Below are 14956 nucleotides of genomic sequence, written 5' to 3'. Positions count from 1 at the left end.
ACTTGTATAAAGCTGGAAAGGGTTACAAAAGTATCTCGAAAAGCCTTGATGTTCATCAGTCCACGGTAAGACAAATGGTCTATAAATGAAGAAAGTGCAGCACTGTTGCTACTCTCCCTAGGAGTGGCCGTCCTGCAAAGAGCACAGCGCAAAATGCTCAATGAGGTAAAGAAGAATCTTAGAGTGTCAGCTAAAGACTTAGAAATCTCTGGAACATGCTAACATCTCTGTTGACGAATCTACTAAATTCAGCAAAAAAAATAAATGTTCCTTTTTCAGGACCATGTCTTTCAAAGATAAGTTATTTGTATTTTTACAAATTAACAGATCTTCATTGTAAAGGGTTTAGACATTGTTTCAAATGCTTGTTCAATAAATCATAAACAATTAATGAACATGCACCTGTGGAAAGGTCGTTACGACACTAACAGCTTACAGACAGTAGGCAATTAAGGCCACAGTTATGAAAACTTAGGACACTAAAGAGGCCTTTCTACAGACTCTGAAAAACACCAAAAGAAAGATGCCCAGGGTCCCTGCTCATCTGCGTGAACGTGCTTTGGGCATGCTGCAAGGAGGCATGAGGACTGCAGATGTATGTGGCCAGGGCAATAAATGGCAATGTCCGTACTGTGAGACGCCTAATACAGCGCTACAGGGAGATAAGACAGACAGCTGATTGTCCTCGCAGTAGCAGACCACGTGTTACAACATCTGCACAGGATCGGTACATCCGAACATCACACCTGCGGGACAGGTACAGGATGGCAACAAATGTCCGAGTTACACCAGAAACAGACAATCCCTACATCAGTGCTCAGACTTTCTGCAATAGGCTGAGAGAGGCTGGACTGAGGGCTTGTAGGCCTGTTGTAAGGCAGGTTGTCACAAGACATCACCGGCAACAACGTCACCTATGGGCACAAACCCACCATCGCTGGACCAGACAGGACTGGCAAAAAGTGCTCTTCACTGACGAGTCGCGGTTTTGTCTCAGCAATGGTTAGATTCGTGTTTATCATCTAAGGAATGAGCGTTACACTGATATCTCTACTCTGGAGCGGGATCGATTGGAGGTGGAGGGTCACAGCATCATTGAACTGAGCTTGTTGTCATTGCAGGCAATCTCAACGCAGTGCGTTACAGGGAAGACATCCTCCCTCATGTGGTACCCTTCCTGCAGGCTCATCCTGACATGACCCTCCAGCATGACAATGCCACCAGCCATACTGCTCATTCTGTGCGTGATTTCCTGCAAGACAGGAATGTTAGTGTTCTGCCATGGCCAGCGAAGAGCCCGGATCTCAATCCCATTGAGCACATCTGGGACATGTTGGATCGGAGGGTGAGGGCTAGGGCCATTCCCCCCCAGAAATGTCTGGAAACTTGCAGGTGCCTTGGTGGAAGAGTGGGGTAACTTCTCACAGCAATAACTGGCAAATCTGGTGCAGTACATGAGGAGATGCAAAACAGTACTTAATGCAGCTGGTGGCCACACCAGATACTGACTGTTACTTTTGATTTTGACCTCTTTGTTCAGGGCCACATTATTCCATTTATGTTAGTCACATGTCTGTGGAACATGTTCAGTTTATGTCTCAGTTGTTGAATCTTGTCATGTTCATACAAATATTTACACATGTTAAGTTTGCTGAAAATAAACGCAGTTGACAGTGAGAGGATGTTTCTTTTTTTCCTGTGTTTATATAAAAAAACACAAAATAAGAATGGTGTTTATGGGAGGACACCACGGAAGAAGCCACTGCTGTCGAAAGAAAACATTGCTGCACGTCTGAAGTTCGCAAAAGTGCACCTGGATGTTCCACAGCGCTACTGACAAAGTATTCTGTGGACAGATTAAACTAAACTTGAGTTGTTTGGAAGGAACACACAACACTGTGTGTGGAGAAAAAAAAGGCACAGCACACCAACATCAAAACCTCATCCCAACTGTAAAGTATGGTGAAGGGAGCATCATGCTTTGGAGCTGCTTTACTGCCTCAGGGCCTGGACAGCTTGCTATCATCGACGGAAAAATGAATTCCCTAGTTTATCAAGACATTTTGCAGGATAATGTAAGGCTATCTGTCCGCCAATTGAAGCTCAACAGAAGTTGGGTGATGCAACAGGACAACGACCCAAAACACAGAAATAAATCAACAACAGAATGGCTTCAATAGAAGAAAATACACCTTGAGTCCTGACCTCAACCCGATTGAGATGCTGTGGCATTTATGCAGAAGTCCAGGTAATTCCAAAGGGTTCACATACTTTTTCTTGCTACTGTATATTATATTAGTTAAGACAAAGGCTCCTGGAGTGGTTTAAATAAATGCGTGCCTCAAATGACCCTTGACTCGGAAGGACTAATCATGTTTGAGGCGGTCAGGTCAGTGAGTAGGCACTCCAACCTAAGCCGTATCATAATCCACATTTTGCTGAACTGGCGTAGGATGCATTAGCTAATCCCATAACTCCAGAATGGTCCAGGGGTGCCCGGGTGGACAACGTATGAGTTATTTTTTAACTGTATTTTTTATTAACCCACCTACCCTCTTCGGAGAACACAAATATTTGGTGTTACAGCTTTTTTGCAACATATACAAAAATTTTACATATCGCACTTTATATATACTGTACATTTTACATACTTGATACTTTTACATACAGCAATCATATTACAATAATACATTACCGAATATGAGCTCTTTATTCCTACCCCCCCAGCCACTCAGCCCATCCCACCTATCACCGTAGACCTTCCTCATTTGGTTTCCATGTGCCATATATTTTTCAATTGTGCTGTTAAGTTTTACATGAATTTTGAACCTTTTTAAATCACAGTATCCACAGATTGTGAGCTAAAGATGAAAAAAATGTCTATGAGTATTATTATTATATTATTGATTGATTGACTATGGCTTTCCAAATCGCCCAACACTGTTATTTTTACGGTTCATTTTAAGTGAATGTTGTGATTTTTTAACCATTCCTGAACCTGTGACCAGAAAAAAGCTACACAGGGGCAGAATAAATGATCTAGTAATTTTGTCTCTTTACAGTAAAATCTACAGAGCTGAGATTGTTGTATGCCTCCCATATATATATATATATATTAGCATTCTGTTAGTGTCAAGAATTTTGTATAATAATACATTGAAAAATCAAGTGTCGTTTTTTGAATTAGTTCATATACCATGTGCCATGGAATTGGTACATCAAAAATCTCCCATTTATTTTGGAATGAATGTGTGACATAGCAATTTTTTAACAAAGGATGAGCCTTTCATAATAATCTACTGGAGAACCAGTTCACGTTTAAGTAGAACTTATGTATGAGTGACGCTTTTAGTGAGAGGTTTAATGTTTTAATATTTAAATCATTTTAGCCCCCCAAACTCATATTCATTATATAAATAGCCATGTAACATTTTTTCTGGTTGAATTTTTTCTGGCTTAGCTTTCCAAATAAAGTGATTTGTTTTGCTCATATGATTTAAAAAACAAATTGTCTGGAGTAGGCAGCACCATTAGTAAAAGGGTAAACTGTGATAGGACCAAAGAGTTAATCAATGTGATTATTCCATTAATAGATACGTATTTACCTCTCCATGGTTGCAGAATCTTATCTATTTTTTCCCCCAAACTGGTTGTGGTAAGTTAATTTATATTTTTTTCAGATATGAATACCAAGTATGTCTACTTTACCATCCTTCCATGTTATTGGTAAACTACAAGGTAGTGTAAACATTATGTCTTTTAAACGATCCAATACATAACATGGTACTCTTGTCATAATTGGGTCTTAGTCCTGAAAGGCTAGAAAAGTGATCAAGATCTTCAATGAGACCATGATCCTAATTGTGGTCTTACGAAAAAACAAGTCTTCGGCATACATTAACACTTTCGTTTTTAACTCCCGGAATTCTAACCCTTTGATGTTCTTTTTGGATCTGACTCTTAATAGCTAGCGTTTCGATGGCCATAATAAATAGATATGGAGACACCGGACAGCCCTGTTTTACTCCTCTTAACAGCTCAATACTTTCTGAGAAGTAACCATTATTTACTATTTTACATCTGGGGTTGCTGTACATAACTTTAACCCATTGTACAAGATTCACCGAAATTAAAGTAGTCCAGGCATTTATATATAAATTCTAGTCGTACTTTATCAAACGCCTTTTCAAAATCTGCTATGAAGACAATGCCTGGCATCTTTGATGTTTCACAATGTTTAATTGTTTCAAGTAATTGTCGTATATTATCTCCAATATATTGTCCATGTAAAAAACCTGTCTGATCAGGATGAACAATATCTGGTAAAACCTTTTTTATTTTATGTGCGTATGAGTTGTCCATATGGATAGTGGATAGTAGTGGGCAATGTATGAGTTGTCTGTATATGTAGTGGATAGTAGTGGGCAATGAATGTGGACCAAAGACATGATTGTGGAAGAACAGGCATCCCTAATGACAATGTACTGTACATGCCATTTTTCATCAATAATAAATCACCACCAGAAATCACAAGGTAATAACAGCGACCAATAACAGTAACCAACACTGACTAAATAGGTTGGTTGATAGACTAGTTATTAGTAATACCTACTCTATCAACCAACCTACCTGGTCACTACACCTCAGTGGCGTAGACAGACCTGCAGATGATGCTCAGGAACAATGACGGGTCCACACTTTGTGATGTCTGCACATGATCCCTGGCAGTAGCGGTGAGGGTCATCTTTCTTCCTCAGATACTGATTGGTCACACATTGTCTGAACAGGAACAGACAATTTTATATTGCAAGAGAAAAATACTGACCCTCTGATCGAGCCTTGTTTAAGGTCTATTCATCAAAATAGATTATCTTGAACATCTTAAAATGCTACACACCCCAATTGAATTACAAACGTGAAAAGATTCTATTTTCTTTTTGAGATTAGAACATGTTATTGGACTGTGTTGGAGGGTGATGGGAGGTGAGCTCTCTACCTGCTGAGTAGTATAGGCCCTGATTTCCGGCGAACCTGAAAAACCTTCTGTAAATAATCAATTGCTTGTGGAAAAAGTTTATCCTGTAGAAAACAAAAAGGGAGTACCTATGATACCAGCAGCCAGCTAGGATACACAAAACATAATATTAGCCTGGTGCAACAAAACTTAAAAAAGGTAAGATTATCATGTAGATGTGATAAACATGACACACATATATACATACACACTTATATATATATATATACACACACACAGTTGAAGTCGGTAGTTTACATACACTTAGGTTGGAGTCATTAAAACATGTTTTTCAACCACTCCACAAATTTCTTTTTAACAAATTATAGTTTTGGCAAGTTGGTTAGGACATTACTTTGTGCATGACACAAGTCATTTTTCCAACAATTGTTAACAGACACATTATTTCACTTATAATTCACTGTATCACAATTCCAGTGGGTCAGACGTTTACATACACTAAGTTGACTGTGCCTTTTAACAACTTAGAAAATTCCAGAAAATTATGTCATGGCTTTAGAAGCTTCTGATAGGCTAATTGACAGTCAATTGGAGGTGTACCTGTGGATGTATTTTAAGACCTACCTTCAAACTCAGTGCCTCTTTGCTTGACATCATGGGAAAATCAAAAGAAAACAGCCAAGACCTCAGAAAAAAAATTGTAGACCTCCACAAGTCTAGTTCATCCTTGCGAGCAATTTCCAAACGCCTTAAGGTACCACGTTCATCTGTACAAACAATAGTATGCAAGTATAAACACCATGGGACCACACAGCCGTCATACCGCTCCGGAAGGAGGCGCGCTCTGTTTCCTAGAGATGAAAGTAATTTGGTGCAAAAAGTGCAAATCAATCCCAGAACAACAGCAAAGGACCCTGTGAAGATGCTGTAGGAAATAGATACAAAAGTATCTATATTCACTGTAAAACAAGTCCTATATCGACATAACCTGAAAGGCTACTCAGCAAGGAAGAAGCCACTGCTCCAAAACCGACATTAAGAAAAGCCATACTACGGTTCGCAACTGCACATGGGGACAAAGATCGTACTTTTTGGAGAAATGTCCTCTGGTCTGATGAAACAAAAATAGAACTATGGCCATAATGACCATTGTTATGTTTGGAGGAAAAAGGGGGACGCTTGCAAGCCGAAGAACACCATCCCAACTGTGAAGCACGGGGGTGGCAGCATCACGTTGTGGGGATGCTTTGCTGCAGGAGGGACTGGTGCACTTCACAAAATAGATGGTGGCATGAGGGAGGGAAATTATGTGGCTATATTGAAGCAACATCTCAAGACATCAGTCAGGAAGTTAAAGCTTGATCGCAAATGGCTCTTCCAAATGGACAATGACCCCAAGCATACTTCCAAAGTTGTGGCAAAATGGCTTCTTCAGGCAGCAAGCCCGACATCGGGATCAATATGACAACAGCCACTGCAAGTGCAGGGCGCGAAATTCAAAATCTATTTTTGTAAAATATTTAACTTTCACACATTAACAAGTCCAATACAGCATTTGAAAGATAAACATCTTGTCAATCCAGCCAACATGTCCGATTTTTTAAATGTTTTACAGAGAAAACACCACATATATTTATGTTAGCTCACCACCAAATAAAAAAGACAGACATTTTTCACAGCACAAGTAGGATGAAGTAGCATGCACAAGCCAACCTAACTAACCTAAAACCAACCTAAATAACCTAGAAAAAACTACCTCAGATGACAGTCCTATAACATGTTACACAATAAATCTATGTTTTGTTCAAAAAAAATGCATATTTTAGCTATAAATCAGTTTTACATTACTGCTACCATCATAGCTACAGTAAGAAATCGCACGGGAGTAGCCAGAGAAAATACAGACACCAACGTCAACTACCTTATTACACATCAGAAAACATTTCAGAGAAATATATGGTGGATAGCTAATGAAAGAGAAAGATCTTGTGAATACAGACAATATTTCAGATTCTTTAACCTCTAGTTAGTACTGATCCCGGATACGGGTTTGAAAATAGACAACATACGGTGTTCGCCACAAATAGTCATATTAAACATTCCTGAAAATACAAGTGTCTCACATGCTTCAAAAGCCTCGAATCTTGCTAATCTAACTGCGTTGTCAGATTTAAAAAATGATTTACTGCGAAAGAATAGGATGCGATTATCTGAGCTCAGCGCTCCATAAATAAATACTTTTCAACCAGCACAAGCGTAACAATATCACAGATTGGGTTGAAAGAAATGGTTTACCTGTTGAAAATCTTTCTCTGTTTGCAATCCCAAGGCTCATTGTTACACACTGAATGGTCTTTTGTTCGGTTAAATCCATTCTTTATAGCCTAACACGAAACATTTTGTGAACGCTTATGTCGTTGAATTTCATGTCATTAAATTTTCGGCGAAACATCCGACCTAAATACATTGACTAAACCTGACGTTATCCAGTCAAGGTTGGTTTCATTGAAATCAACTGTTTGTCTGTAACACAACCAAACTTGATGGGTCATTTTGCGGGACGTATTGATCCGAAAAAAACGATTGGAAGACATCGACCTCCGACCTCATTTGCATACCAATCGGATGACCACTGTCTCTTTGATTGACTGTATTTTAACCCAATGACCACTCATCGTCTTGAAATCTAGCTGGTTAGATAGCCAATGAACAGACGTAAATGGCACTATCAAATGGTAATTTGTTTGGAGATGAACTCACACGGGGAACGTGTGCGCAACAGAAGTCTTTTCAAATCGCATTTCAACGAGGAAGGTCTGAAAATTATTACGCACAGCGGTATATCGGCAACGCGCATCTTCAACTTTATTCAACATCATTTTCATCGAACATTATGGCGAATAAGTCTGGGAAAGCTAAGTCCAAGACTAGATTTAGCAATGTAGAGGCAATTTTAGAGGAACTTGATCGTGGTACAGATACAGAAATGTTGTCTGAGGAGGAATCGGTTGGAGCGTGTTCATTTGATTCAGAGACGGAGGCATATTTCTTAGAAGGAGAGGATATCGTTTTGGATTGGTAAGTTCTTGTCATGCTAATGCCGTTTGTAATATAAAATGTTATTAGCGATTGTTTTTAGTTTTAGTTGCAATATATGCACATTTTATGAAATGTGCAACGTACACGTGGTCTATTCATTGTGAGTGAGGGTACGTTTGTATAGCATGTAGCATGTCTACTGTATGTCTACTGTACTTTGACAATATATTATGGTAGCATGGCCTCAGATATGATTTGAAACCAGTGATTGTTTAGTTCCATGTTCTCTTTCTCTAAATAAATAAATAATGTATTTCTGTAGAATGTAACAGCCAACACACAAAGCTAGCATGTGTACTCTACTATAACACATACAGCCAGCATGTGTACTGTACTTTGACAATATATTATGGTAGCATGGCCTCAGATATGATTTGAAACCAGTGATTGTTTAGTTCCATGTTCTCTCTCTCTAAATAAATAAATAAAAATGTATTTCTGTAGAATGTAACAGCCAACACACAAAGCTAGCATGTGTACTCTACTATAACACATACAGCCAGCATGTGTACTGTACTTTGACAATATATTATGGTAGCATGGCCTCAGATATGATTTGAAACCAGTGATTGTTTAGTTCCATGTTCTCTCTCTCTAAATAAAAATGTATATGTTTATTATACCTGTTGATACAGGGCTCATATGTGAAACTATTCTAACTGAAAATTTTTATTCACAGTGGCACTGATTCCGACTGGGAGCCCCCAGCAGAGCCCCCAGCAGAGCCCCCAGCGCCAACTTGTTCTTCCAGCCGGACCCCTGCTGTCTCTGGGCCATCTACCGGTGTGAAGGCGCCGACAAAGAAGCGGAAGAGGGGAAGTGTGCCACCTGCTAGAGAAGGGACAGAAGGGCGTTGGCACACTGTCCTGGAAGATGATGTGGAGCCACCCCAGCCTACTTTCCGACCGAAAAGGGAGCCTGGACCTCAGGTGAACTCGACCACAACTTACAGCCCACTTGAGCTTTTCCAGTTGTTTTTCACCCATTCTGTTGTAGGTTCACTCGTGTCTAACACGAATAAGTTTGGGAAGAAGAAGCAGGAAGGCAAAAAGGTAGCATGGAAGCCTGTATCCATGTCAGACTTTTACTGCTACCTTTCAATGGTCATCTACATGGGGCTGGTGAAGCTGAAGAGCCTGATTGACTACTGGAAGACGTCATCACTATACCAACTGCCTTTCCCCATGACTGTTATGTCCTGCAAAAGGTTTCTGGTTGTTTCACAGGCGCTACACATCAGTGACCCAAAGGTTGATGAAGAGAATGAAAAGAAGAAAGGCACAGCAACGTTTGATAGACTGTGCAAAATCAAACCTCTCTACTCCAGCATTGTTGAGGCCTGCAAGACCTACTTTCAGCCAGCCCAGAACCTGTCCATCGATGAGAGGATGGTAGCCTCAAAGGCCAGAATTGGCCTCAAACAATACATGCGTAACAAGCCAACCAAGTGGGGTTACAAGCTGTTTGTTTTGGCTGATTCTGTGTGTGCCTACACATGCAATTTCTTTGTCTATGAGGGGAAGAACACTTGTGCGACTGGTAAGGGACTTAGCTATGACTCTGTGATGGAGTTATTGGATTTCCAACTGCTGGGGAAGGGCTACAAACTATTTGTGGATAACTTCTACACAAGCCCTACCCTGTTCACAGACCTGAGGAAGCGGGAAGTGTGGGCTTGTGGCACCATTCGCACCAACCGGGTGGGCTTTCCGAAGACCAAGGTGAATGACATGCCTAAGCGGGCTGAGCGGGGGGCCATGCGATGGATACGCGAAGATGGCCTGCTTTTTGTAAAGTGGATGGATACCCGGGAAGTCGTGATGTGTTCAACTATACACAAGTCCTTCAATGGGGATCATGTTGCCCGGCGTATCAAGGATGGCACTGGGAATTGGACCACCAAAAATGTCCCCATTCCAACTGCAGTGAAGGACTACAACAAGAGCATGGGAGGTGTGGACCTATCAGATGCGCTGATAGGCTATTATAATGTTCTCCATAAGACGATGAAATGGTATAAGACGTTCTTCTATCATTTCGTCGACATTGCTGTGGTGAATGCATTCATCCTACAGAAGGAAATGGCTAAGAGCTGTGGAAAGCCCTTCCTCACACAGAAAGCCTTCAGAGAGCAGCTCATCAAGGAGCTTGCTGCCTACAGCACCACTGCACCAAGCCCTGTCCCTTCTGCTCCTGCCACAAGTGTTCATCTGCCCAGATATATTTGTGCAGACATGGATGTGCCTAAGGGCCAAAAGGGCACAGCATGGAGGCGTTGCTGTGTTGTTTGTAAGATGAAGTCGCCCATCACATGCACCACATGCTCGGTGACCCTCTGCTTTACATCAGAAAGAGACTGCTATAGCATCTGGCATCGACAGCAGAATATTGTGTAGAGCTTTGGCAAAGTGGGTGGGGTTATGTTATATCTGGAGTACTGTTCCTGTCTTATCCTGTGTGAATTTAAGTATGCTCTCTCTTTCTCTCCTTCTTTCTCTGAGAACCTGAGCCCCAGGACCATGCGTCATGACCCCCTGGCATGATGACTCCTTGCTGTCCCCAGTCCACCCGACCTTGCTGCTGTTCCAGTTTCAACTGTTCTGCCTGCAGCTATGGAACCCTACCTAAACTGTTCATTTTTACTCTTGAGGTGCTGTCCTGTTGCACCCTCTACAACCACTGTGATATCTACCCGGCACAGCCAGAAGAGGACTGGCCACCCCTCATAGCCTGGTTCCTCTCTAGGTTTCTTCCTAGGTTTTGCCTTTCTAGTTTTTCCTAGCCACCGTGCTTCTACACCTGCATTGCTTGCTGTTTGGGGTTTTAGGCCGGGTTTCTGTATAGCACATTGAGACATTAGCTGATGTAGGAAGGGCTATGTAAATACATTTGATTTGATAGAGGACTGAGGGTCTTCCAAATATTGAAAGTGTAAATAGTCACCCATGTTATTTTGTAAATGTATATTTTATTTATTTTTGGGGGGAAAAAAATTATAAGAAAAATTTAAATATTTTTTTTATAAAAAAAAAATCGATTTTTCTTTCATTTTTTTCCCTCATTTTTTTTGTGGGGCGTGTTAGAATACCATTTTGGTGTTTTGTATATAGTTATTTGTTTCAGAATGTATACCTTCACCAATTTGGCCACTTGGGTACATTTGGGCTACTTGTGTGGGACACCTGGGTAGCCTCATGATAAATGTCATGTAGCACACTCATTTTGGAAGTTATCATTCTGAAACTTTGCACAAGTACTGTTGCCTTCTTATGTTTTTCACTGAAATTGTTCCCATGTTCATATCTAGATGTTTGTTTTATCTTGTTCATTTTAATTATGATGATACAACAATTAAAATGAAAAAACGTATGGTTTTTTTCATTGTATTATCAAAACCAGATCTATTGTGTTTTATTCTCCTACATTCAATTCACATTTACACAAACTTCAGAGTGTTTTCTTTCAAATGGTACCAAGAACATGCATATCCTTGCTCCTGGGCCTGAGCTAGAGACAGTTAGATTTGGGTATGTCTTCAGGCGGAAATTGAAAAGGGGGGGAGGGGTATTCTCAAAAGGTTAAATGTTTTACAGCGAAAACACCACATATATTCATGTTAGCTCACCACCAAATACAAAAAGAGAGACAGATATTTTTCACAGCACCGGTAGCATGCAGCTAGCATGCAGCTAGCATGCAAAGCCAACCTAACTAACCTAGAACTAACCTAAATAACCTAGAAAAAACTCCCTCAGATGACAGTCCTATAACATGTTACACAATAAATCTATGTTTTGTTCGAAAAAGTTGAATATTTTAGCTATGAATCAGTTTTACATTACTGCTACCATCTTAGCCACCATCATAGCTACAGTCAGATATCGCACGGCAGTAGCCAGAGAAAACAGACACCAACGTCAACTTCTAATTTCACATCAGAAAAGATTTCAGAAAAATATATGGTGGATAGCTAATGAAAGAGAAAGATCTTGTGAATACAGACAATATTTCCGATTTCTGAAGTGTTTTACAGCGAAAACACAATATATCGTTATATTAGCTTACTACAATAGCTAACACACAGCAGCATTGATTCTAGTCAAACGCTAGCGATAGCACAGTTCGACAGATATATGAAAAAGCATCCCAAATTGGGTCCTTATCTTTGTTGATTTTCCATCAGAATGTTCTCCAAAGGGTCCTTTGTTCAGAACCGTGTTCATTTGGACCTAGAACGAACGATGTCCCTGTTGAATTAGCATGACACACTGGCCATGCCGTGCTAACCTCTCCGTCTTGACAAAATTCTTGCGTCGCATCACGTCTAAAGTCCAGAATAAATTTCAATAATATAATTAAAGTATATTGAAAAAACATACTTTAGGATGATTTTGTGACATGTATCAAAGAAAATCGAAGCTGGAGGTCATATTCACCTATAACGAGTGTTTTCCAGGAGCGCAGTCCAGTTCCTACTTCGCGCCCAGAAAAAAATATAAAGTGCGCACTTATCACTCAAAGAGGTTCCTTTCAGTCCCTGACAGAGATAATCAAGTCCTTTTTTCTCTCACTTCCGCATGACAACCAGGGGAAGATGTGTGACGTGTTTGTACAGTCCCAAGTGCCAAGGCCTTTTATAGAGAGTATCTTGAAGAGAGACATAGCTTCTTGGAAATTTCACTTTTTCCAGAAAATGGGCTGTAAAAAGAGTTATGTTTCACTTAGAGAAATAATTAAACCTGTTTTAGAAACTAGAAGGTGTTTTATATCCAAAGGTAATAAATAATATGCATATTGTACGAGCAAGAATTGAGTACGAGGCCGTTTGAAATGGGCACCTTTTTTCTGGCTACTCAATAATTTCCCTTGCAGCCATAACAGGTTATTAAGGACAACAAAGTCAATGTATTGGAGAGGACATCAGAAAGCCCTGACCTCAATCCTATTGAAAATTTGTGGGCAGAACTGAAAAAGTCTGTGCGAACAAGGAGGCCTACAAACCTGACTCAGTTATACCAGCTCTGTCAGGAGGAATGGGCCAAAATTCACCCAACTTATTGTGGGAAGCTTGTGGAAGGCTACCCAAAACGTTTGACCCAACCTTTAAACATTTAAAGGCAATGCTACCAAATACTAATTGAGTGTATTTTAAACTTCTGACCCACTGGGAATGTGATGAAAGAAATAAAAACTGAAATAAATCATTCTGACATTTCACATTCTTAAAATAAAGTGCTTATCCTAACTGACCTAAGACAGGGAATTTTCACTGGGACTTAATGTCAGGAATTGTGAAAAACTGAGTATAAATGCATTTGGCTAAGGTGTATGTAAACTTCCGACTTCAACCACACACACACACACACACACACACACACACACACACACACACACACACACACACACACACACACACACACACACACACACGTCAATGAGAAAGAGCACTGACCTCATTCACACCAACATACCTTCACAAGTCTTCTTTTATCTGAGGTTAACCTTTGGAAGAAGACATAACATGTATACAATAACATTGAGATCGGTTTACGGTAAGGCCAGGAACACATTTATAAACTCTGAGAATAGTAGGACAGAAATAAACTTACTTTTCCACACTTGAATCATAAATGATTTTTATCTTTAATTGTTGATCAGAGCTTCTTTTGGTTAATCTTTCCGACTTCAGATATACTTTATGGACAACCTACAAGAAGAAGCATTGTTGAAAGCAAAGCAGCTACTGTATTATCTTTAGTGGTGTAAAGTACTGAAGTAAAAATACTTAAAAGTACAACTTAAGTCGTTTTTGGGGGTATCTGTACTCGTTACATTTTGAATGCTTAGCAGGACAGGAAAATTGCTTAATTCACACACTTATCAAGAGAACATCCCTGGTCGTCCTTACTGCCCCTGATCTGGCAGACTCACCAAACACATGCTTTGTTTGTAAATTATGTCGGATCGTTGGTGCATGCCCCTGGCTATCCGTAAATTAAAAATAAATAAAAAAATTATGCCGTCTGGTTTGCTTTATAAGAAATTTGAAATTATTTATATTTTTTATTTTAATACTTAATTATATTTAAAACCAAATACGTTTAGACTTTTACTCAAGTAGCATTTTACTGGGTGACTTTCACTTTTACTTCAGTAATTTTCTATTAATGTATCTTTATTTTTTCTCAAGGTATAGTATCTTTACTTTTATGACAATTGGGTACTTTTCCACCACTGATTATCATGTAGAAACACCTTAAGATGAGTGAACCACATGATTAGCATCGTTTTTTTCATGTAAAGAATACATTTAAGTGCATGCATTAAATCAAACGTTTAATAATTTGAGAGGAAATAGCTCAAATGTTAAAATAATCGACATGGAACGCCCCTATTGACATGGCTCGAGCGCCCTCCTTGGTTAATTGATTCCTTACGACAAAATAGCGATAAACGACACTTACCTCCGACAGAGATGGGACTTGATGTTTACACGTATGACAATGCACAAACAAAAATAGAAGTGAGAAAGTGAAAATACGTCTCAGTGACCCAAACAGCTTCCAAAAGCGTCTCAGCTCCGTCGCCATCATATGTCCAGCGACAGTCGTGATTCAAATCCTGTTTCATTCATCGCTATCTACATAATCACAACTCACATAGATAACTATGCCGTTCCCCACTATGTTATTGATAGGTATGTATCTTATTATTCCTCATTAGGACGGCGAAACCCACTTTACTCGTGTGTTACTTGCTAGCTTTAGCCTTTAGTTTAGCCAAAGATTTTTTATAACTCACCCTGCCAAAGATCATTGTTCTATCTGTGACCCTGGTTACATCGCCACTTCCGGGTCGTCAGATTTCCCTGAAAAAAGCTTC

At 39.8% G+C, this 14956-nt stretch overlaps 2 protein-coding genes across 3 annotated transcripts in view; one reads left to right on the top strand and one right to left on the bottom strand.

Annotated features, from left to right (window-relative positions):
• LOC139538893 (leishmanolysin-like peptidase) overlaps nt 1–14909 on the bottom strand; it is a 50656-nt gene extending 35747 nt beyond the window's left edge. For both annotated transcript variants that reach the window (XM_071341448.1, XM_071341447.1), the window contains exons 1-5: nt 14539–14909; nt 13684–13781; nt 13546–13576; nt 4997–5079; nt 4662–4779 (exon numbers count right to left, since the gene is read on the bottom strand). In XM_071341448.1, the coding sequence (XP_071197549.1) occupies nt 4662–4779; nt 4997–5079; nt 13546–13576; nt 13684–13781; nt 14539–14667 (459 nt within the window). In that variant the 5' untranslated portion in view covers nt 14668–14909. The remainder of the gene's footprint in view (nt 1–4661; nt 4780–4996; nt 5080–13545; nt 13577–13683; nt 13782–14538) is intronic.
• Nucleotides 7680–11077, top strand: LOC139538892 (piggyBac transposable element-derived protein 4-like). The gene is made up of 2 exons (XM_071341446.1): nt 7680–8053; nt 8754–11077. The coding sequence occupies exons 1-2, from the start codon at nt 7695–7697 to the stop codon at nt 10468–10470; spliced, it is 2076 nt and encodes a 691-aa protein (XP_071197547.1). The 5' UTR covers nt 7680–7694; the 3' UTR covers nt 10471–11077.
• Nucleotides 14910–14956: the final 47 nt, after the last annotated feature.

This window comes from Salvelinus alpinus, chromosome 14 (genome assembly GCF_045679555.1).
Source record: "Salvelinus alpinus chromosome 14, SLU_Salpinus.1, whole genome shotgun sequence".
NCBI classification, from domain to species: Eukaryota; Metazoa; Chordata; class Actinopteri; order Salmoniformes; family Salmonidae; genus Salvelinus; species Salvelinus alpinus.
This window is presented reverse-complemented; position numbering and strand designations above follow the sequence as displayed.

What these genes read in the sequence shown, in the direction of transcription:
- LOC139538892 (XM_071341446.1), top strand. Translation starts at nt 7,695, where the DNA reads ATGGCACTATCAAATGGTAATTTGTTTGGAGATGAACTCACACGGGGA. An exon ending in GAGGATATCGTTTTGGATTG is followed by an intron (nt 8,054 to 8,753) that starts GTAAGTTCTTGT and finishes TTTTATTCACAG; the next exon opens with TGGCACTGATTCCGACTGGG.